This window comes from Sciurus carolinensis, chromosome 6 (assembly GCF_902686445.1).
Source record: "Sciurus carolinensis chromosome 6, mSciCar1.2, whole genome shotgun sequence".
Classification (NCBI taxonomy): domain Eukaryota; kingdom Metazoa; phylum Chordata; class Mammalia; order Rodentia; family Sciuridae; genus Sciurus; species Sciurus carolinensis.
The window spans coordinates 78,427,339-78,453,672 of NC_062218.1; the positions used below are offsets into that span (position 1 = coordinate 78,427,339).

Here is a 26,334-nt window from a genome sequence, read left to right on the forward strand (position 1 = left end):
TAAAAAAAAACCTCACAGCTATATCAGCTTCAGAGAGTAAATATATACTGATGAATATCTCATACTTCCTGCAAATTCTTAAAATGGGTTGTTTTTTTAATAGCTAGTTAAAAACTCTTCTTGGGATCTGGAGTGTAGCAAAGAGGAAAAAAATACTATGAGAGAAACAGCATTACTTTTAAGATAGCAAATAAAATTCTGATTTCTTTAAATTTATGGGCATAGATGAATTTTGCTGACATTTCAGAAGGCTAAATTTTAAGTATGTTTGTACACATGAACAGGAAATAAAAATCCAAAAAGAGCACATTGGATCTCAGGCAGCTCTTCAACAAAGAATAAAATGAAAATCTTATAGGAGAAATAATTCAAGATGTAAAGTTACAGTCATCATTCTCAGACTAAAAATGAATGATATTAGTAAATATTTTCTATAGTGGTTAACTTATTGATTGATATAGAAATAGTTTTAACTTACTGATTGATATAGAAAAAGTTTTCTTTTAAAGTTAATGTCTCTGTCTCCAAAAATCACTCTAAAATCCAAACAGAACATAAGAGAGCCAGTACACCAACTATTCCTGTCAAATGGTTTGAAAGCAAGACAGGTAATTTATAAGGCTATAGAAAAATGCTACATTACCAGGTCTTCAAGGGACTATTCAAGTGCAAAATTCTTCCCAAAATATTTTTTAGTATTTATTTTTGTAAACCATTTCTCATTAAGAATTTTACATTTTAAAAAGTCTTTTCAAGGTTAAAAATGCTAAAATAACATTTTAAATAGGAATTACAATGCCAGCAACTAAAATATAGATACTACCAAGCAAAAGCTTTGTAAATACATATTAGTAGAGTTAATTGTCTCTGATATTTTAGATTTGAAAATTTAGTTGTAGATCCATTTTTGATCAGGTATACAGTGAATACTTCTAATATTAAAAATAAATTATATAATTCCTCTTGTAGCTATGTATCTTATCTAGTATCAATTTTCCTAGGTAAAACTATATATGAGAATGTCTTCTGTTATAAAATTCACCATCTGAAGTCATTTATTTAGCTGTTAAAAGGACACAGACATCTTAAAACAATGGTTTGTTTAGCCAACAGAAAGAAATATGAGACTATGCAGGATAAACAAAACATACTTTTTTTATTTTTCATAATTGTACTTTTAACATTGAAAAAGCTCTAATTAAAGTTTTTCTTCTCAGGTAAAACTAAATATTTCATTCAAATGTTTGATTCTCTTTACTTAGACAATTTACTATTTTACATGGGGGAAGTATAGAGATTAAAATCAAAGTAATAAAATACTCATAGCATTTCAAGTATTGGATATCACATAAAGTACTTACAATAAGAAAGGCATGAAGTAACGGGTTAATTATAGGGACTCAAATATTTCCCTTTTTCCAATTTTAATTTCAAATGTAAGAATTTTGAGTGGTATGATAATCACAGTGAAATGTAAATTTCAATTTATAATAAGTAAAATACAAAGGATCAAGTAACTATGGTTTCACTTTTTTGTTATAATATATAAATCATACTTTCTCTAATATATAGAAGAAAAATGAAGAAAGCATTTTTAAATATTATCATCTAATATTGATACATATTGACATTGTGAAAAGTACCAAATGATGAAATTCTGTCCTTCCTGATCTAAATCTGAACAATATGTGTGCTGCTCACTTTTAAAAGTACATTATCAATTTGAAAAGTACATATCAGGTACAATGTTTAGTTTACCAAAAAGTGTCATTCTAAACAATTTCTTTTTCTTTCTTTTTTTACACTGAGGGTTGACCCCAGGGAGACTTTACCACTGAGCAACATCCCCAGCTCTTTTTATTTTTTTTACTTTGAGACAGGTCTTGCTAAGGTTGCCCCAGGCTGGCCTTGCAATCCTACTGCCTCAATCTCCAGAGTCACTGGGATTACAAGCATATGCCACCACGCTAGGCAAGGCAGAATTTCTTTAAGTGGAGAGCACCCTCACTAATTAAAAATATCCTAACTTACTGGAAATTTACCTGATACAGTCTAAAAAATATCAGAAAAAAATAAGAGTGCTGGTTAAATTCACAGATTTTGAGACCAGGCTGATTGACTCTGGATCCTGGCTCTGACTCTTGTGCAACCTTGCACAAGTTCCTCAAGCTTTCCGAGTCCCTCATCTGGAAAACGGGGGCTATAACACTTTCACTGTACAAACTTAGGTTGTATTGCTAAATACTATTTAATGACCATATCTACTATATTGTAACCAAGTGTTCTTTTTTTGAGTGGTAGCATAGTGGTTCTGAGCATGGGCTTTGGAGCCAAAAAGGTTGGGTTTAAATTCTGGGTCCATCATTTATTAATTATATAATCTTACATAAGCTACTTAATATTTCCTGTGAATTAGCTTCCCCATATGTAAACTGAGAATAATGATAGTACCTATATCATTGGGTGGTTTTAAGAATTACATAAGTTAATATTTATAAATCACTTAAAATAATGCCTAGTTATTAGCAGGTACTATCTCACATAGTTACTACTTACAGACATAACTTACAAATATGGATAACATAAGGCAACAAACACTGACAGAAGATAATGTTCCACTGAAACTTGAAAAATTAATTCTATTATTAGAAAAGTACTAAACAAGTAGTAGAATATAGCTATTTCCGGTAAGAAATAAGCTACAAACAAGAGCTTAACTAAGGGAGCTCATTTGCTTTCTAGATCTTTATAAAGTGTTTTCAATTTTTGTGCTTAAACTAAATTTCCAGAACAACATATCAAAACATATTCAAAATTTAAATATAAATGAGTTAGGGATTGTCTGACATTTTAAAATTTCATTTTTTTTTCATTATTTGAAAGCCTAATTTTCATGTAATTTCAATGGAGAAATACAGAATTTCATCCTGAAATATGTAAAAAGTGAAAATGTTATTTTAAAGATAAGAGTCACTATAGTTAGGTCAAGGACGAATCAAACCCAAAATTAGCAGAAGGAAAAATGGAAATGCAAAGATCAAAGCAGACATACTAAAATCAAAACTGAAAAGACAATGCAAAAGATCGATGAAATATACAGTTGAGATTTTGCAAAAGAAAAACAAAATTGACAATCTAAGAAAAAAGGATAGAAGTTTCTGTAAATAAAATCAGAGACTGAAAAGAACACATTAAAACTGATTCCTCAGAAATACAAAAGATCATAAGAAACTATATGGACAATTGTGTACTAATAAACTGAAAAATCCAGAAGAAATCTATAAATTCCTGGATACATACAACCTACCAAGATTAAATCAACAACCCAATAATGAATAAGGTAATTAAAGCAGTAATAAAAGTCTGCATCAAATCAAAGTTTAGGACCTGACTAATTCAATGCTGAATTCTACCAAATATTTAAAGAACAATTCTTCTCAAGCCATTCCAGAACATTGAAAAGGGGGAATGTTGCCAAATGTACTCTACAAAGCCAACATTAGTTGATAACAAAACCAGTGAAGATACAAGTAAAAAAGCAAACTACAGATAAATATCCCTGATGAACATAAACACCAAATTCTCAATAAAATAGCAGCAAACCAATCCACAAGTACATCAAAAAGATTATATACCATGATCAAGTGGGGTTTATCCCAGGGATGCAAGGATGGTTCAAATATACAGAAATCAATAAGTTAATATATCACATCAATAGAATGAAGGCTAAAAATCGTATGAACATCTTAACAGATTCAGAAAAAGCATTTGATGAAATTCAACATTCCTTCACAAAGAAACTATCAACAAATTAGGAAGGAAAATACCACAATATGATAAAAACTACATATGCTCTATCCACAGTCAGTATCTTACTGAATGAGGAAAAGCTGAAAACATTTCTTCTAAGATCTGGAACAAAACAAGGATGCCCACTTTTACTACTCTTATTCAACATAGTAATGAAAACCTTAGCCACAGCAATTAGACAACAGAAAGAAATAAAGTATCTAAATTATAAAGGAGGAAGTAAAATTATCCCTCTTTGCAGATGACAAGATTTTATATATCAAGTAACCTAAACACTCCACTAATAAACAGTCAGAACTGAAAAACAGATTCAGTGAAGTGGCAGGATATAAAACCAACACACAAAAACCAGCAGAATTTTTATATAACTAAGAAAGAAATCAAGAAAGTAATCCTATTCACAACTGCTACAAATGATAAAATAAAATACCAAAGAATTAAGTAAGGAAGTAAAAGACCTCTATAATGAAAACTATAAAACACTGATGGAAAATAGTAAAAACACACAAACACACAAAAAGGAAGGATATCCCAAGTTTACTGATTGGAAGAATCAATATTGTTAAAATGTTCATACTACCTGAAGCAATCTATAGATTCAATATAATTCCTACTGAAGTACCAATGATGTTCTCCACAGAACTAGAAAAAAATCCTAAAATTTGTATGGAACCACAAAAAATCCTGGATAGCCAACGTCATCTTGAACAAAAACCAACAATGGAACAAAACAAATGAGGTAGAAGACATTACACTACCAGACTTGGAAATACTCTGCAAAGTTGTGGTAATCAAACAACACAACATGGTATTTGCACAAAAACAGCATACAGACCAATGGAACAGAATAGGGAACCAAAAAAAAAAAAAAATGTGTTAATGGTCAGTTGATTTTTGACAGAGGTGTTAAGAAAACACAGTGGAGAAAAGACAGTTTTCAATAACTGGTGCTGGGAAAATTGGGGATCCCCATTGTAAAAGAATGAAACTTGACTCTAATTTCTCATCAGTTATAAAAATTGACTTAAAACATATTAAAGACTTGAAACGATGAAACCACTAAAAGAAAATAGGGGAAATGCTTCTAGACATTGTGTTTTTGTTTTTTTACAAGACCCTAAAAGCACAGGAAACAAAAGTAAAAACTGGCAAATGGAATAACATCAAACTAAAAATGTGCACAGCAAAGGAAACAACCAACAGAGTGAAAAGACTCCCTATGGAATGGTAAAAATCATTTATATGATATCATATAAATACAAGGGCTCTTGTACAGGATACATAAAGAAATCAAATAATTTCAGAGCAAAACAATACAAAACAAATAAGCTGACTTAAAAATGGGCAATAAGGGAGGAGACTATGGCACTGCATGGGAAGTCATGACTTTATTTGATGTTCAGAAAAGACTGGGTGTTAACACTGATTGCCACCTGACAATCCAAGTGCTGAACAGTCCTACAAAATTCCTTCTCGATAACATGCTTTTGAAAAAGAATGAATAGAATATGCATATGGAATCGGTAATATCCAAGCACAGAAAGAGTGCAAGATATATTATGATGATTTCATAGAATGTTTGCTGTGGCAGAAAACAATGAATTGTGAGGGCCTTGAAACAGAGCAGGATAAGCTAATAAAGGAATGGAACTAGACCACTTCACTTCACTACATGGGCAAGATGGATCCCAGACCCTGAGCAGAGCAGCTGCTGATAACTGGAGGCTGATTTTCATGTTCTCTCTTTTTTCACTGAAAGATTGTTTACTAAAAACCTCAAAGTGTATAAAAATAAAGGGATTGCTCCAACCTATGAAATAAAAATAATAAAAATGGTCAATAAACCTAAATATACATTTGTCAAAAGACATACAAATGTCCAACAGGTATATGAAAAAATGTTCATCATCACTAATCATCAGGGAAATGCAAATCAAAGTCACATCGAGATATTACCTTACTCCAGTATGAATGGCTATCATCAAAAACACCAAAGATGACAAGTGCTGGCAAGAATGTGGAGAAAAGGGAACCTTTGAACACTGTTAGTGGAAATATAACTTAGTATGGTCATGATAGAAAATAGTGCCATTGCTCAAAAAACTGAAAACAGAACTACCATATGATCCAGCAATCTTACTACTGAGTATATCCAAAGAAAATGAAATCATTATCTAGAACAGACACCTGCACTACCATGTTTACTGTAGCACTAGTCACAATAGCCAAGATAAAGGAACAATGTAGGTGTCCACTAATGTGGTATTTGTATACAAAGGAGTATTATTCAATCATAAAAAGAATGAAAATCTATTATTTGTGCCAATATGAACAAAAATGGAAGTCATTATGTTAAGTGAAATAAGCCATGCAAAAAAAGACAAATATTGCATGTTCTTAGTCATATGTGGATATTAAAAAAACTGATCTCATAAAAGTAGAATAGAGGTCATTAAAGGTTAGAAAGGATGTGTGAGTGAGGCTGAATAATTGTTACTAAATACAGACAGATAGGAAGAATTAGTTCTATTGTTCTATAGCACAGTATAGCATCTGTAGTCTAAACAATTTATTAAATATTTCAAAATAATTAGGAGACTATAAAGGTTCCCAACACACAGAAATAATAAGTATTTTAGGAAATGGAACTCTAGTTAGCCTAATTTGATTATTACAGAATATATATATATATATCTCGAAACATGTATTTTATCATAAATATGTCAATTAAAAGTAAAAAGATCACTATAGTTAGTGTATTATATTGTTTATTCATAGGTATTGGCAAACAAAAACCCAACTATTACAAAAGTGAGGGGTAATAAGACAGAAAAGTATATTTAAATGCTTCTCATCTGTAAAATGGTAATAATAGTACTCATCTCATAAAATTGTTATAATTAAAGGAGATAACATGTACCAATTGCTTAGGACAATTGTCTGATGCACACCAAGTATGATTTAAGCTTTGGAGATGTTTATGATGAGCATGAATATGATGGTGCTGCTTCTAACATATAAAACACTCATAAATACTAGGTCTATTTTAAAAGTTCATCTTCAAATACAATGCTGAGTTGTTTCAGACTGTCATGACCTAGGACAGTCATGTCTTAGGACATTATGGCTGGCTGCCAGATAATATGGATTCCATAATGACAGCAATGACAGAGATCCACAAGAGTGAGAAAGACTCTTAACACAGCCATTAAATAAGAAGGTATCTGTTCTAAGAACCTGGTAAAAGATCTTAGAGAAAATGCAAATGTTACCAAAAATTAAAATTTGTATTTTGTTTTACTTTTTAAAAATTTTGTTCTTTTTAGATATATATAATAGTAGAGTGTACTTTGACATATTGTACATACATGGCGTATAACTTATTCTAATTAGGATTCCATTCTACACAATGTAGAATTTCACTGGTGGTATATTCACATATGAATGTAGGAAAGTAAAATATGTTAGAGATATCTAATATATTACTACGTATTTGATGTTTAGATATAATATAAATATATATTTGGATAGATGCCCTAAAATGTATAATAGGGAGAACTGAAGATTTGAGGCTGAACCTATAATAGAGGTAGCAACTTTCATTACACTATTAATGTTATTACAACTAGAAATTTTTCTGGGGTAAGATGAACAATAATACAATAAAGGCAATATGTAGGCCATTAATGTACATTATTTTACTCTTACAATTTATTGGGCATCACTTTACAGAGAAAGTCAAGGCTTCTTTGTCATGGCAGATAAGCTGTTAGAAACTTAAAGAAAATCAACCTTTACAACAATAAAGCATTACTTGATACCTTATAACGGCAAAGAAGCCAAAATTGGAAATTAGTACTCTATCTGAAGTATGAGTGGCAAAGATTTTCTCCCACTCTGTAGGTTCTCTCTTCGCATTGCTGATAGTTTCCTTTGCTGAGAGAAAGCTACTTAGTTTGAATCTATCCCAGTTATTGATTCTTGCTTTTATTTCTTGTGCTATGGGAGTCCTGTTAAGGAAGTCTGATCCTAAGCCGACATGTTGAAGATTTGGACCCACTTTTTCTTCTATAAGATGCAGGGTCTCTGGTCTGATTTCAAGATCCTTGATCCATTTTGAGTTGATTTTTGTGCAGGGTGAGAAATAGGGGTTTAGTTTCATTCTGCTGCATATGGATTTCCAGTTTTCCCAGCACTGGAAGAGGCTATCTTTTCTCCATTGCATATTTTTGACACCATTTGTTGAAGAGGCTATCTTTTCTCCATTGCATATTTTTGACACCTTTGTCTAGTATGAGAAAATTGTATTTATTTGGGTTTGTGTCCGTGTCCTCTATTCTGTACCATTGATCCACCTGTCTATTTTGGTGCCAATACATTGCCGTTTTTGTTACTATTGCTTTGTAGTATAGTTGAAGGTCTGGTATTGCGATACCCACTGCTTCACTCTTCCTGCTAAGGATTGCTTTAGCTATTCTGGGTTTCTTATTCTTCCAGATGAATTTCATGATTGCTTGTTCTATTTCTGTAAGGTATGTCATTGGAATTTTAATTGGAATTTGCATTGAATCTGTATAGTACTTTTGGTAGTATGGCCATTTTGACAATATTAGTTCTGCCTATCCAAGAACATGGGAGATCTTTCCATCTTCTAAGGTTTTCTTTAATTTCTTTCTTTAGTGTTTGTTCTGTAGTTCTCATTAGAGATGTCTTTCACCTCTTTTGTTAGATTGATTCCCAAGTATTTTATTTTTTTCGAAGTTATTGTGAATGGGGTAGTTTTCCTAAATTCTCTTTCTGAAGATTCATCACTTATGTATAAAAATGCATTGAATTTATGAGCATTGATCTTATATCCTGCTACTTTACTGAATTCACTTATGAGTTCTGAAAGTTTTCTGGTGAAATTTCCTGGTTCCTCTAAATATATAATTATGTCATCAGCAAATAGGGATAGTTTGAGTTCTTCTTTTCCTATTAATATCCCTTTAATTTCCTTGGTCTGTCTAATTGCTCTGACTAGAGTTTCGAGGACAATGTTGAATAGAAGTGGTGAAAGAGGGCATCCCTGCCTTGTTCCAGTTTTTAGGGGGAATGCTTTCAGTTTTTCACCATTTAGAATGATACTGGCCATGGGCTTAGCATAGATGGCCTTTACAATGTTAAGGAATGTTCCCACTATCCCTATTTTTTCTAGTGTTTTGAGCATGAAGGGATTCTGTATTTTATCAAATGCTTTTTATGCATCTATCGAAGAATACAAATAACCCAATCAACAAATGGGATAAGGAAATGAACAGACACTTCACAGAAGATCTACAAGCAATCAACAGATATATGAAAAAATGTTCAACATCTTTAGTAATAAGAGAAATGCAAATCAAAACTACCCTAAGATTCCATCTCACCCCAATTAGAATGGCAATTATCAAGAATACAAGCAACAATAGGTGTTGGCGAGGATGTGGGGAAAAAGGTACACTCACACATTGCTGGTGGGGCTGCAAATTAGTGCAGCCACTCTGGAAAGCAGTGTGGAGATTCTTCAGAAAACTTAGAATGCAACCACCATTTGACCCAGCTATCCCACTCGTTGGCCTATACCCAAAGGACTTAAAATCAGCATACTACAGAGATACAGACACAACAATGTTATAGCTGCTCAATTCACAATAGCCAGATTGTGGAACCAACCTAGATGCTCTTCAACAGATGAATGGATAAAGAAACTGTGGTATACATATACAATGGAATATTACTCAACCATAAGAATAATAAAATTATGGCATTTGCAGGCAAATGGATGAAACTGGAGAATATCATGCTAAGTGAGATAAGCCAATCTCAAAAAACTAAAGGATGAATGATCTCACTGATAAGTGGATGATGATACATAATGGGAGGTGGGAGGGGAGCAAGAATGGAGGAAGGAGGAACTGTATAAAGGGAAAAGAGGGGTGGGAGGGGTGGGGAGGGAATAAAAAAAATAACAATGAATCAAAAACTATTACCCGAGGTAAATGTATGATTACAAAAATGGTATGCCTCTACTTCGTGTACAAACAGAGAAATAAGATGTATCCCATTTGTTTACAATAAAAATGAATTTAAAAAAAAGAACATTGAGTAGAACACACACACAAAAAAAGCCAAAATTGGAAGTTTGTATCGTCAGAGAAAATTAAATTTGTTTTATCTTTCTGTCCAGTGGCACTCCTTTTGAAAGATAAGCTTCAGATTTTTCTTCTAATAAAGATATCTGTTCAATAGAGTAAAGAAATTTACAGAGAAGAGATTAGAAGTTAAACATCAAGATAGACAAATATTTAGGCATAAACTAGTCACATTAAGAGTGAGAATACTTTTTAATTGCTTAATTCAATTATAAAATTGTCACTGATATGCTGGAATAGCATACTTGTATTTGCACCCTAATGTTGTTTAATAAACCTTTTTTAAAGATGAAAATTCATGTGAGGTATGGAAAACTAAGAAGAAATCTGAATACACTAATCTTATAGATTTCATGTTGGTGTTCTCCCTTGCCTACAAATTCCTATATTAAACCTCCCAATCAGATGGAATTAGGAAATCAGACCTTTGGGAAGAAATCAGGTTTAGATGACATCATGAGGGGACAGCCCCCTATGATGGAATTAGTATCCTTATAAGAAGAGGGAGAGACTAGGTCTCCCCTACCCCATGACTTGAAAACCTAACAAAATGGCCAGGTGCAAACAAGGAAGGTCCTCACCAGAACTTGATCATGCAAAGACCCTGATGGAGGACTAGGAAGTTCTAGAACTGTGAGAAATAAATGTTACTGAAGTCACCCAGACTATGGTACTTCTAACATAGCAGACCAAACTGAGTAACAGAAATTGGTATCGATAAGTGGGGTGCTACTATAAGAAACAGCTAAAAGTGAAAAAGTGGCACTTGAATTGTTTACACAATTCAAGTATACACAATTCAAGTGCCAGAAGAGTTTGTAAGTGTATACTACAAATGACAATGTTCCCAATACTTAAAGGCCATACTGGTGAAAGCTCAGACAGAAAAGTGAGCTGTAAACAAAGTTTCCAGCTTCTCAGAAAATGCCTATATAATCTTGTACAAATGTTGATAGAAATATGGTTAAAGGCAAGTCTGATGAGGTCTCAAATGGAAATGAGGAACATGTTATTGGACAATTAAAGGAAAAGCAATCTTTGAGATAAAGTGGCAAGGAACTTGGCTGAACTGTGTTTGTGTTCTAGTGTTTTGTGTAAAGTAGAACTTGTGAGCAAAAAAATGGGGTAGTGAGCAAAGAAATTGGGTGCTGAACTGAGGAGATTTCTAAGTTTTGGAGGATTAGTTTGGGTATGCCTGACTGTATAGTGAAATGAGAGAAGAAGAGAAATGAAGAAGGCATTGTTAAGTAAAAAGAATGTAGAGCTTACAGACTTGGAAAATTCTCAGTTTACCCATTATTCAAAAAATGAGAAAGATGTTCTAAAAAGAGCACTAAAAGTGTGGCTGAGAAAACATTAGATAAGGAGAGTAGTATGGGCATAAACCATGATTTAATTAGTTGCTCCAGCAAGAACACATCCAGTTTGAACTGAAGGAGGAGATAGGAGGAAGAAGGAAGGAAAAGATAGGAGAAGGAAGACTGTCAGACTTCTTACATTCTACAGGCTATCATAATAAATCTGTTTAGATGCGAAGTTGCACTATCTTCAAGAAAAGGAAAAAATGACTTTGAAGGCAAATTAGAGACCATCAAGGTTTTACTATGACAAATGGTCTCCAACAGAAATCATGGGAGCAGTAACTCTGCTTGCTAGAGACGTAGAAGCAGATAGCTGAGGCATGAGAATACCTTGCAAGTAACATTGCCATCCCAGTGGGCCTGGAGGTCAGAGCATGCAGCCACAGATTGTGCCTGTGTCTTAGGATCACAACAAATTTTGGACTTACTGGGGACCTATCACCCATTTCTTTTCTTCTATTTCTCCCTTTGGAATGGGAATATCTATCCTAAGCTGATCCAACATTGTATTTTGGAAGCATATAACTTGTTTACTTTCACAGGTTCACAGCTAGAAAGGAATTTTACCACAGAATGAATCATACTTTGAGTCTCACTATATTTAATTTAGATAATTAGATGAGATTCTGAACTTTAGACTGAGGTACTGCAGGGACAAATTAAGACTTCTGGGGCTGTTGGGATGGAATGAATGTATACACATGAAGTGGTAAGTTATGGATTGCATATTTGTGTTTCCCCCAATACATATGTTGAAACCCTAGCCCTAATGTAATAGTACCAGAAAGTAGGACCCCCCCCCCCCAATCCCCCACAACACACCTTAGGGTTAAAATAAAGTCATGATATTCAAGTATGATGGAATTAGTGTTCTTACAAGAAGAGGAAGAGACTAGATAACCAGCCTTACTCCTGCCATGTGAGCATACAGCAAGAAGGTGACTATCTACACAACAAAAAGAGCTTTAAACAGAGATAGGATCTGTTGGCACCTTCATGTTTGTTGTTTAAGCCACAGTCTATAGTATTTTTGTTACAGCAGCCTAAACAGAGATGACTAATAAGTACTTAAATAGGAAAATTCATTTCTAGAAGATATAAAATTTAACTTATTTAATTTAATCATAGAAAATCTAACTAAATTTGGGGTTAGGGTTAGGTTTGGCTACTTCCCCTGATAAAGAGATTTCAATAACTTCTTTCCACTAATAGTTCTCCCAAGTGTCCAAACTTTCAGGGCCAAAGACTGAAACTCTTTTGTATTAAAGGATACTAACTTTAATATCCCCATTTCTAAATTTTAAGTGATAAACTTTGCTTCCTTGTTCATCTTGTTTATTCAATCCTATGGCTCTATATGAAAGCTCAGGTTCTACTTTCTTCATTATGATCCAATATAGCATCATCTGAGATCTGGTTGTGAAAATTACCTGTATATAAATTTAGGATCAACAGCTATTTATTGAGTATATATTTATTACATATCTAGCCAAGCTGGGAAGCATGGTAAAAATCAACAAAAATAATGGATTTGTTATTATCTCTCAGTTAAAAACAGAATTCTCAGGTGACTTCAAGCAAAAGACAGCTATGAAGGAGGACACTGAACAAGATACTGAGGTTGAGAATAATCACTGAAATGGAAAAATAACCATGGCCCTGGGTTTTTAGAAGACAAAAACCAAAATATATTATATAGTTCTGACAAAAAGTACATATCAATTCATTAACAGAAACAATTATTTTTGTTACTTAACTCCAAGACAAATTTGCTTTATGAATTTTTATACTGGGGAAGTTAACATAATGACTTCTTTTTGGTGTTATTCCATTTCACAATTACTCTTCTATCTTAATATTTTTGTTTAAATATATTTCCTGTTTAGACTTTAACTTTCTTGAGGTCAAGGAAGCATGTATTTTAATGTTTCCACAGTACTTGTACAGAGTGGGCATGTTCAATCAAATAAGTAAATGAATATCTTTAATAGCAATTTTGCAAATCATTTCTTGTCTTGAGGGCATAATATTCAATCTTAATTCCAAGAAATAATTTCTACAAAGTTGAACTTTTGTGGTTGAAGTGGCTTTATTGTGACCTAAACTGATTTAATGAAAACAGTGTTGAAGGGTTGTGTATAGCTCAGTGATAGAACACATTAGCATCTTCAGGCTCTGGGTTAAATCCCTAGCACCAAAACAAAACAAAACAAAAAAAGTGTTGAAAACCAATAACAAAAAATTTGAGGTGAGAGAACATTGATATGTACAGGAGTTTAAAAGTCTCTAATTATAAAGTGTATAGAGGCCTAGAATAATATTGCTTTTTGTTTGTCTGTTTTGCTTTATTTTTAGGCACTAGTGATTGAACCCAGGGGTGCTTAACCACTAAGCCACATTCCCAGCCCTTTTTATTTGGGACAGGATCTCACTAAGTTGCTGAGGGCCTTTCTAAATTGCTGCCTGACTCCCAAGCCACTGGGATTACAGGTGTGCTCTGCAGCACTTGGCTAAGTATTGCTTTAAGAGTCTTTGAGGCCCAAGAAAGTTTTGGATCCATAATGTGATCATCTTGGCCACCAAAGAAGGAAAAAAGAGCTCTTCCTTCCCACCTTTATTACCACAGAAACCAGATAAGGAGTGTATCAAGAATAAGCCTTAGGTATAGGAATGTCATGCAGTATTCTACTCCATTCCATTCTGACCTAAGTCACATAATTGGAATGCTTCCCTGATTGATTGCTCCAAATGCTCCTGATTTTTATGTCTACTACTCCTATTGACTCTTTCTTGCTTTGAAAAGGATTCCACTTCAGAACTGATAGATAAAGGGATAAAGCTTTATATCTACTTTGTTATCCTTCCCTGGTGCCAGAGCCTACTATTTTTTCTTCTTTTCTTATAAGGTAGTGAGGTGAGGTACGATGGGAGAAGATATCCTTTTAGAACCAACTACCACATTGTTTGCTCACTTACCACCAAATGCCTAAATTTTCAGTTCCTTGTAACCAGATTACACCTCCTATTCAAACTTCAATTACCAAATTATATAGATACCTAACTAGTAACAGCTTACCTGCTATTCCCTCCAAAGTCAGCCTCTGTAGCTGAATTTGCTCCTCCTGAAACCATTCTGAACTCTAGAAATGAGATCTTTGCCTACATCTGGTTTCCATTTTCATTCCCACAAGCTCGGATCCAGTATGCTTTGAGTCTGAGTCTACCTAGCTCTCCTGAGTTGATTTGAGTAAATTATTTAATAAGGAGGGTGCCAACTTCTAAGATAGAAGTTAAATGGCTTTGATTATAAAATGTTTTGTTCTCAAAGTATTTTTTAATGTGAGATATCAAATCATAGGACTTAATATAGTTGGGAATTTTTATTTGTGGGAGAGCTTACAAGTGATTATCATAAGGCTATAACAGTAAAAACAGGTCATTAATTGATTAAAATATTTTTCTACATTGCTTAGAAAAGGTTTACAAAAGTCAGTCACACTCTCACATTTGCAGTAGAGTACAAAATCGCATCAAGATTTTCTATAAAACAAATACTTCTTATGTAAAGATTTACATTTAACAAAAGTAATATTTCAATTTCTCTGAATTCTCCTTAATGAGTAATTATGCTAATCTTGCCAGGTTCTTTGTTTTCCTGGTTGTCTTTATTGAACAGAGAGATACAGTTGGCCAATCTCTCAGCTATTCAGATGCAGAGAGGGCATTAAGGACTGGATATAGACTATGTGGGTATAGAAAAAAAATCTCTTTTGAAGGTATTCCAGTGGAACAGTGTGGATCATTTTTTTACAAAAAGATCATTATTAAAGATTAGTGAAGTTTTTCTCCATTTCAGAAGCCTTCTCAATAATCTGATCTTGGGGAAACTGAAGCATTATAAGCACACCAGTATCTTATGGGAAATAATACATCACATATTGAGAAAAAATCACAGCCAACATCATACATAATGGTGAAACACTGCATGTTTTCCCCTTAAGAGCAGAAACAAGAATGTTCACTCTAGCCAACTTTCATCCAATCCTTCTAGTCAGGGCAAATTAGGCAAAAATTAATAAATAAATAGCATCCAGATTTGAAAGGAATATGTAAAATATTTATATTCATAAATGATATAGTCTTGAATGTAGAAAATTCTAAGGGATCCATAAATAAAACTCTTTGAACTAATAAATGAATTCAGGTTATAGGATACATGATCAATTTATAAGATCAATCATTTTTCTATATACTAGTAATGAACAATCTGAAAATGAAATTAAGAAAACAATTTCACATAGAATAACAAAAAAATGCTTAGGGGGCTGGGGTTGTAGCTCAGTGGTAGAGTGCTTGCTTAGCATGTGTGAGTCATTGGGCTTGATTTGCAGCATCGCATATAAATAAATAAAATAAAGGTACATTGACAACTAAAAAAAATATTTAAAAAAATACTTAGGGATCAATTTCACACAAAAATACTGTAAGATGTCTACTAAAAACTACAAAGCATTTAAAAAAATATTTTAGTTGTAGTTGGACACAACATCTTTATTTTTTAATGTGGTGCTGAGAATCAAACCCAGTGCCTCACGCATGCTAAGTAAGTGCTCTACCACTAAGCCACAACCCCAGCCCCTACAAAGCATTTTTGAAAAGACCTAAATAAATGGGAAAAAAAAAACCCATGTTCATGGATTGAAAAGATAATATGATTAAGAGCAAAACCCCCAAACTGACCTACAAATTTAATCAATTCCAATCAAAATACATGTTCCTTCTCTTTGTTATAGAAATTAACAAATTGTTCTCAAATTCATATGGAAATGCAAGAGGCCTTGAGCAAACTTGAAAAGAACAAAATTGAATCACTTTCTAATTTTAAAACCCACTACAAAATTATAATAAGCAAGTTAATGTGGCACTGACATGAGGACAGGCATATGTACCAATAGAATTCAGAATTCAAAAAAACACCCTTCATTTATATTTAGCTGATTTGACAAGGGTGCTAAGACAAATCAGAAGGGAAATAATAGTCTTTTTCAACAAATAGTTCTGGGAAAACAGAATATCTAGATTCAAAAAATTAAACTGATCCTTATACAATCTAGAAAAATTAACAGAAACAAATTCTTAAGGCATATATTTAAGATGACTCATTTTGAAATATCTAGTATTCTCAAATTTGGGTACACTAGACATGGGTCATGGTTTTATAACTTTGTGAATATGCTAAAACCATTGGATTATACACTTTGAAGGATGAAGTTTATGGTATATGAATTATATCTCAATAAGCCTCAAAAATTCCCTATTATATCTCAATACAGATATGTAAGTTTTATCTAAAAAAGTTTAAAAAATGAAAACATGCCAAAATAAGCTAACTATTAGATTAAAGTTAACATTAAATAATTGGTTGAAATGAAATGGAAGGTCTTCTAGGCTTATTCCATCGACTGCCATATCATATTGTGAAGATATAATTTAGTTTAATAGTTTTCCTTTTATTGAAACTCAGTACTTAAAAGAATGAGTTGAAGATTATAAGAAACATATACCAGAGTAAAAAGAATAGCACTATGTGAGAGAATTGATCAGGCAGAATTTCCAAATCAATCAATATTTAAATGGAGAAGAGGGAAAATTAATACATTTATTAATAAAAGTTATTTTAAGGCTTAAACTCTCTGATGAAGTAATGGTACAGATATTCAACTATTTATATTGTAATATCTTGTGGTCTCAAATTTGGGAACAATATTTGATCTGTTCTTAAGTTGTTTCTAGATCATTTGGACAAGTCAAGATAGACAAAAAAAAAAAAAATCTAAGTAGAACGATTTTTGTGGTTTCATTGCAATGACACCTTACTTTTACAGATTTTTTTTTTTAACCTATACTTTAAAGTAGGTTTGTAAGAGTCTTTTTCAGCCTGAATTACTTTGATACTATTTTGACTCAATATTTCTCTGGTTTATCTTCTCATTTTACCTCCCCTCAATTCTTGATTCCTAGCACTCCAACTTTTAGCTATTCCCATTGATCATATTAAGCAGACATCTTACAAATGCCCAATTTACTTTGTTCTTTGTGGACAAAATAAAATACTTCCTTAAGGTCAGTTAGCTGATGTGCCTAACAGTAAAAGAAGATTTTAGTTTTATTCTACCTTTTATTCAGTGTAAATCTAAATTATGCTCTAGGCAATTTAAAAAGATCTACTGAAAGTAGACTGAGGTTGAGTGTCCTCACACAGTTATGTCCAAAAACTAGTCCTCTATCAGCTGCTCAAGGGCAGCTTAGGCTGCCTAGAGGCCAGGGAGCCCAGCATGGAACAATGGCAGAAAATAGAGTTCCTCTCATTCCTTAATTCACATGCAAGTGAGGTGCCAATCAAGTGCTGACAAGCATGGAGAAACCAAAATCAAAAGTGGGTAGAGACACTTTCAAAAGGAGCTGTTTTCACACATTTCTAAGTGATGTTTTTAATGGTAGTTGTGAACATACCACTAATAACATGGAAAAGGAAATACAAATAATAAAGAAAATGATTTTTTTTATATTGAGAGTATTCAATAAACTACTGAAACATATGTAATACAATATTTAATATGTTTTATAAAAAATATGAGCACATTTATTTAAGGAATGAAATCCGAATGCAGATTGATTTATTGAGCACTGCAAACAGGGATGGTAAGGTGAGTTGAGATTGATAACTGGGCACTGATAAGGAAAGCCAGTTTATTTTGAAAAAAAGACAAATTTAAGGTTACTTGATTTTGCCAATCTGATCATTGCCTGCAAAGACAAGAACAAAACACTCTGAAATGGCTAGTAATAGAAGCAATGAATCACTTTATCAAAATGGCTGGAGAAGAAGTAATGAAAAAGGTCAAATATTGCCTTGTGTTAAAATGACAGTTAATTTTTAAAAACAGCCTTACGTTTTAACAACTAATAAGATAAAAATAAGCTCCATTATTTGTAGATGTCTTCTAAATAAATCTGGTAGGGGCATTCTGATTATGATTATTAATTCTAACAAATAAATAAATTTTCTAAAATAAATTTTCTAAGACAGAAATTAAAGACTTTATAAATGATGGTTTAATAACTGTAAATATTGGTGATACTTTAAATATACAGAAGAGGTAAAAGAAAGGTAGTTACTTTCAAACATTCACTATCAATTCATAAAATAAATACATTTTTAATTACTGAATGCTAGGATAGATACAGGAACAGTCTTATCAATACCTATTTTTACTAGAATCACAGAAAATTTAGCAAATTAGAAATGTGAATTGTTACTACATGATGAAAGCAAAAAGACAGAAAGGCGTGTTTTAAGTGTAATTTTTCTTATAAACTGTACATTGTTTTCATGAAATTAGACCAAGTAAGAGTTCAAATTTACTACCATAAAATGAGCATTAGTTCTGAAAATAATATATTTTTCAGGAGAAAGTCAACATTTTAATGTAGGAAAAAAATCAATGTTCTCAGTTTTCACAAACAATAACTAACACAATATGAAAGCTCTATAATTTTGTGCTCTAAAATTTAAAAGTAATTTATCTTCAGATATCTATTAGCAGCACATTTAATTTTAACCAACAATTACACACAGTTTTCATTTAGTGAATGTCAAGATACATTTCATCCTGAATTCTTACTGGTACCTGTTATTCAAACAATAAGTACTAAAAGTAATTGCATTTATTGGTGAAACTGTACTTGTCACACCGTTTACATTAAAATAAATTTTCCTGACATTCATGACCTAAATAAAAATGTGAGCCAGGCACGATGGTGCATGCCTATAATCATAGCTACTCAGAAGGCTGAGGCAGGAGGATCAAAAGTTAGCAGTCAGTCTGGGCAACTTAGTGAGACCCTGTCTCAAAATAAAAATTTAAAGAAGGGCTAGGATGCAGCTCAATGTCAAAATGCCTGCCTACCATGTGTAAAGCCCTGGGTCTGATCTTTAGCATAGTAAAAAACAAACAACAACAACAAACAAACAAAAAATAATGCCAGTGAACTTATTTATGTAGATGTCTTCCAAATGAATCTGGTATGTGAATTCTAATTGATTACTAATTTTAGCAGGTATAAAACAAGTGGTAGAAAAATGCACTCAAACGTAATGCTATAAAGTCCGAGTGTGTTTATGTGTGTGTGAGAGACAGAGAACACACCTCTTTTCAGTAGTAAAATTATAGGACAATTTAAAAAATTTAGGGGCTGGGAGTGTAGCTTAGTAGCTGAGCACTTGCTTTGCATGCACAAGGTCCTGAGTTCGATCCCTAGCACTGAAAAAACAAAGAAAAAAATTATACTTACTGGAATCCAAAGTATTTGATGTATGATATATATAATGCACTATTGAGAAAAACTAATTAATAATTTATGATTTATATATTAATCTACACAATTTGCTTTCTTGTAAAGCTATATTAAATTTTGAACATGTGTAAAACAATTTCATATATTGTATTGAAAAATCCAGAGAGAATAAATATTTGTGAACATTTTAAACACCATGACTTTTCCCTAAGATTAGAATATGAAAGAAAATTATTTCGTTTTAGCAAAATCAAAAGGTTTAAAATAATTTCCATGTTTGTTTTCTTTAACAATGCTTTTAAAAAGCCTTTTGAAAAAGAAACATAATGAACTTAAATATATTCGAGTTTGTAAAATATCAAGGTTAAACTCATCAGTGTACTATGTTATTTGCGTAGAGGAATCCATTTTATTAGGTCAGAAAGCACTATTTCTTCAGTTGCCACCATCGGTATACCTCTATTACATACCACAATCGGTTATTTCTCAAAAAGTAGCATATATACGAAGTTGAGATAATTGCCATTCATATTTTAAAACCTAAACAAGGTATATTACATTAAATAGACTTCTCAGCCCTGGTGTTGCCTGACAGATATGTGATGTGCCAGTGGTTATATTATATTCCTCCTCCCAAGCATGTGCCTCCTGCAGAGATAGCAGACTACAGAAGCTGACCCTTACTGAGACCATCTTGTCTCTCTGACAAAGCTCCTTTTTAACTTCTTACTTACTGGTTACTTCCTGTGATGGAGAAAAACTTTAGCTCAGCTTGTGATAATTTCACAGGCCCTGAGGACCCTGACCCTAATAGCCTCAAGGTCAGAAGTCAAGTCTTGTTCTGAAACATCTGTGTGCTTTATATTAAAGTGGAACAAAAGTGGAGAAATATCCACCAGTGTGTGACAAGAAGGACAGGCAAAACAGGACTGACATAATGGTCATCTGTCAACCCTGGCATCTTAAGTTCATTTTTAAAATGGTCCAAAATTCACTTAAATTTCAAATTTGGTATGATAAAGGCTTTATAAACTGAATGCAGAAAAAGAAAAGGGAATTTCTTACAGAAAACTGAAATTTGATTAAGTTTCAGGTCCTCACACATTTTAAGTCATTCTTAAAGTCAAAAAAGTTTATATTTTAAGTAGTTTAATGGCTTATAGAGAAAAAATAAGCTATCTGCATCTATGTCTGTGTAGTTATATATCTGTAGTGGTTGGAAGGAATTATTTGAAAAACAACATTCATATTTTTAAAAATATACCACATTAATGTGCTAAAGAGCTAGCTTAAGATATCTGTTAAGTATGAATAAATAAATTTAGCACAGTAAAAGTACTTGAAAATAATCTCAAAAAATGGAAATAAATTAAAGAAATAAGTGATTTATTTATTGATCTTAAAATAGCATAAGACTTTGTAGATTTAGGTTGGCTAAAGTATTCTCAGGTGTCAGAAATCACCATCGGTTTATATCTAAATCATGTATGGAAACAATAATGCATAAGGCAGTTGAAAAAACAATGGGAATATATTTAGTTTCCAAAACATATAGAAATACTCACCAAAGTCTAGAAACACAAAAATCAGACGATTGATATTGTGCCTGCTTTTAATGTTCACTTTAATCTATTTGGATTTAAAATTATCAAGTGTACTTTTATCAAATGAATCATTTTATTACAGAGATGGTATCTTCTGGTGACAAGGGAGTATAAACATAGAGGTACTAATTCTTCATTAGTGCATCTTTAGTATTGGTTATATAACAACTGCCACACTGGCATTAGATTGTGCTATTTGTAATACTGCATATAATAAAGATAATTCAGAAATTTTGGAAGCTTTTTTCTATCATGTACACATAATTTTACATATGAACTCCAAAAGTCCAATTATTTTGAAATACAAATTATTTTGAAATGTAGGGCCAAGCAATGCATTCTAGTTAGAAGCATATTAATGGAATCTTTCTGGTAGTCTTAGAACTAATTATATAAATTCTGACCAAATACCAAGTACTAAATAATAGAGATAAAATGTCAGTGAAAAATTATCAAGATATTCCCAGTTTAATACACTTTACAGAAAATATAAGCATCAGTGGTATACGTAAAGAAACAGGAAATATAAATGTGAAATGTACAGAAACTGGGACTACAATATAGAAATTTTAAAATATATGTAAATAAGGAATAGGCAGAGAGATTTCTGGTTAGAACTAAAATCTCTGTTATCTTAAACTAGTATACTCTTCATAAATACCACAAAATTATTTACTCCAGATATCTATTGTCATCCTTTATATAATAAGTTAAAGTAATAATATCAAAAAAAGGGAATAGAGGGGATAAAACTGTAAGGATATTGGCAATTAAAAATACAACTACAACAACTGGGATAGATTCAAACTAAAAAGCTTTCTCTCAGCAAAGGAAACTATCAGTAATGTGAAGAGAGAGCCAACAGAGTGGGAGAATATCTTTGCCACTCATACTTCAGATAGAGCACTAATTTCCAGAATATATAAAGAACTCAAAAAACTCTACTCCAAGAATACAAATAATCCAATCAACAAATGGGCTAAGGAAATGATCAGAGACTTCAAAGAAGAAGATCTACAAGCAATCAACAGATATATGAAAAAATGTTCAACATCTCTAGTAATAAGAGAAATGCAAATCAAAACTACCCTAAGATTCCATCTCACCCCAATTACAATGGTGATTATCAAGAACACAAGCAACAATAAGTGTTGGCAAGGATGTGGGGAAAAAGGTACACTCATACATTGCTGGTGGGGTTGCAAATTAGTGCAGCCACTCTGGAAAGCAGTATGGAGATTCCTCAGAAAGCTTGGAATGGACCCACCATTTGACCCAGCTATCCCACTCCTTGGCCTATACCCAAAGGACTTAAAATCCGCATACTACAGAGATACAGCCACATCAATGTTCATAGCTGCTCAATTCACAATAGCCAGATTGTGGAACCAACCTAGATGTCCTTCAATTGATGAATGGATAAAGAAACAGTGGTATATATATACAATGGAATATTAGCCATAAAAATGATAAAATTAGGGCATTTGCAGGCAAATGGATGAAAACGGAGAATATCATGCTAAGTGAGATAAGTCAAATCTCAAAAAACCAAAGGACGAATGATCTTGCTGATAAGCGGATGATGACACATAATGGGGGGTGGGAGGGGTTAGTGTTAGGGTTAGGGTTAGGGTTAGGGAGGGTGGCAAGAATGGAGGGAGGAAGGACTGTGTAGAGGGAAAAGAGGATTGGGAGGGGTGGGGGGGAAGGGAAAAAATAACAGAATGAATCAAACAACATTACCCTGTGTAAATTTATGATTACACAAATGGTATGCCTTTACTCCATGTACAAACAGAGAAACAACATGTATCCCATTTGTTTACAAGAAAAAAAAGGAAAAAAAAATACAACTAAATGTGCACTTACCAGTTCAACAAAAGCAAGTCCTCCATAGCTGTGAGCAACAAAAAATACATTCTCAGCTGCAGACTGGGCTATGAAATGGTCCCAGACATAGACTGCATGTTCTTCAGGAGAACCATTCTCCTACAAAGAAAACAAATATATTATATACCATCTTTAATTACTATCATGGTAATCAACAATTGCTATATGCTTACATACATATAAGATGGTTATAGCATATTCAAAACAATCACAATACATAAGAACTACAAGGAAATTTTAAATTAATAAATTAATTTAAATTAATAAATACCAATTACTAAATTAGCATTAAAACTATTAGTAAATTACTGCTAAGCTTAACTTTGAAACAAATTATTTAAAATAAACTTAATTTTTAAGGGAAACAATCCAGGTATACCCGAGATATTAAAATGTATCTAAGTCTTAAAGCATTAGAATTGTTAGCTGACAGCTACAGTGATTTTATGATTCAAAGAACATAACACTAAAAATTTAGCTATGTTCCTATATTTGTATCTGGAAATGTTTATATTACACATATATCTAAATTATTTGATATGATTTTAAATAACTAAGCTGAAAATAAGGAAAAAATGAACAATGGATACTTTCTATTGAATTTATTAAAAACATATACTTATTTCTAAAAGCATTTTCTATATACATTTTATTTATAGAACTGTGAGAAACTTAAATATATAAACCCAGGGGTTTTTACATTTTTCCTAATTTGCTAAATCCTAACAAATCTATATCTATCTCTCTCTCTCTCTCTCTATATATATATATATTGCTCAAAATTTTAAATATTCTATAGTAACTTCACTTTGCTGTATTTATTTCTACTGTTGATACATATTATGGCTAAAGTTAAAACCTAAATAATGTGAAAACAATAAAATAAAAAAGCTAAATAATACTGATAAAAAATAAATGGCTAAGAACCAAACATCATGAAAATGTTTTGCACAACTAATTCTTAGATGCTTTAAAAGTAAAAGATTAATTTCCTAAGGATGTCATGATGTCATGGATATTCTACAACCAACACAACTTACATTTTTTAACTTAGAAATTTTACAATAACTTATTAAGCTATTGTTCCATGTCAATCTCTGCCCTAGATTTCTCTCCACTTTCACAAAGGCAACTGCTTACTGATCATTTCATTTTGGAAGTCCTATAGACAGTTCTAACTTGACCAATTTAACGTTGTACTAAAACTTACTCTCCAAACCTGTGATATTGTCTGTTCCTTGTGTCCAGCTGAAACTTGAGCATAATCTTTTACTTCTTTCTCCCTCAAAATCCTCACTTAATCAACTGTTAAAATCCTGTTGATTCTGTCTCTCTTCAATCTGTCCACTTTTCTCATAAAATTTCATAAGTGAATGACTACAACAATTTCTATCCTGGTTTTTCTGTTCCTAGGATTGCTTTAACTCTGTAGAGAGAATTCCTTTTTTCCAAATTCCTTTCCAAAAATGCAAATATGATCATGTTGCCAAGTTAGTCACTCCCTGCTTACTAACGTTTTCTCATTGTCTTCAGGATGAAATTCAAATTCCTCAGTATGACATTCAAGGCACTTCATGATCTGGTATCCATCTATCTCTTGAACAATATCTCACGATGGCCCTGCAAAATACAGTGACTAAAAGACATCCTCTGCCTTCTGAGAGACTACAGGGAACACTCTCTGTTTACCAGTTGCAGGAAGAACTTGCAATGACCTATTTGTGCCATACTTTTCTTCTGTCTGGACTATCTCCTTTAATTGGGAAGTGATCCCTGAGTGCTACCCTCAATTCATCTACTACCTTTAACTACTTGCACAATTTTCATTTGTCTTTGGTCCTCAAGTGAGGTATCTAGGAAGTCTTCATGTCATCCCAAGGTTCAACAACATTCTCTAACAACATCTTGTGTGTGCTTCTCATCAGTGAAGTAAAGAATCTATACTGTGATTACTTGTTAAGATCATCAAATTTTTGAGGCTAAGAGCTTTGTTTTCTTGCTCATTAAATATTAATGTAATAAATTAATAGTAAAAATCCAACATTTCTCTTCAAGTTGATTACCTACAACCGTGAAGTCATATGAAAATACAAATATATTCTCAATGATATTAGTAGCATAAATAAGAAATTGTCCATATCTAAGATGTATGTGTATAATATGAAAGAATAATAATTCAAAATAAATAGTAGTAGCAATTTTTAGACTTTGATAATTTAGATTTCATTAATTTAAAAAGTAGGAAAATGGTTATCATAAATGTCAGTATAGTAGTTAACACTGAGGAAGAAAAAAACTGTGACTGGAAAATAGACTGCTGGTGGCTTCCAGGGCTCCATTTCTTGACTGGTGGCAGTTATAGAAATGTATTCTCTACAGCTATTCTTTTAAATGACCACATACTTAACACATTTCTGTAGATATATGTGGAATGACCACAGAATTTATTGTACAAACAATGGAGAATACAGAAAATCTTATCAGTAATTGTATTGGTAGAATGGGTCTAAACTGGGACTATCTAAGGAAACCTGGCCTTCTAGTTACATTTTCTAAGCTGAGACCTTTGTTGTGACTACTGCTAACTTCTGTCCAATTCTATTTTTTTCTCCTACTTTCTTATTGGTGCTAATCCTAAGAAAACTCCTGAATGAACTTCTTGCATGCAAATCTCCATTTCAAAAATCTATTAATCTGGGAAACCCAACCTAAAACACCACCTTATCAGCCTTCCTGGAAAATGTAAACTTAACTGGAGGTTAGAATCTTGTGCAGAAGTGACAAGGATTTAACTTGACCCATGAAATCTTACAAGAAACACATGGAAAGTATTTATACCTATTGACCTGTATTAGTATCATGTCACATTTAAAACTACTACAAAATATATCCTATACCATTTCATTGTTTTTTCTTTGTCTCATTTTTTTATTGTTTGTTCTATTTAGTTATACATGACAGCAGAATGCATTTTGATTCATTGTACACAAATGGAGAACAACTTTTCATTTCTCGGGTTGCACACGATGTAGAGTTACACCATTCATGCAATCATACATGTACATAGGACAATGATGCTTGTCTCATTCCACCATCTTTCCTTCCTCCTGCCCCCTTCCCCTCCTCTCATTTCCCTCT

The 26,334-nt window shown here is 32.5% G+C and overlaps 1 protein-coding gene across 3 annotated transcripts in view; it reads right to left on the reverse strand.

The window, feature by feature from the left end:
- Positions 1–26,334, reverse strand: part of Fam172a (family with sequence similarity 172 member A) — a 487,402-nt gene that overhangs the window by 187,909 nt on the left and 273,159 nt on the right. For all 3 annotated transcript variants that reach the window (XM_047555170.1, XM_047555171.1, XM_047555169.1), the window contains one exon: positions 23,176–23,295. In XM_047555170.1, the coding sequence (XP_047411126.1) occupies positions 23,176–23,295 (120 nt within the window). The remainder of the gene's footprint in view (positions 1–23,175; positions 23,296–26,334) is intronic.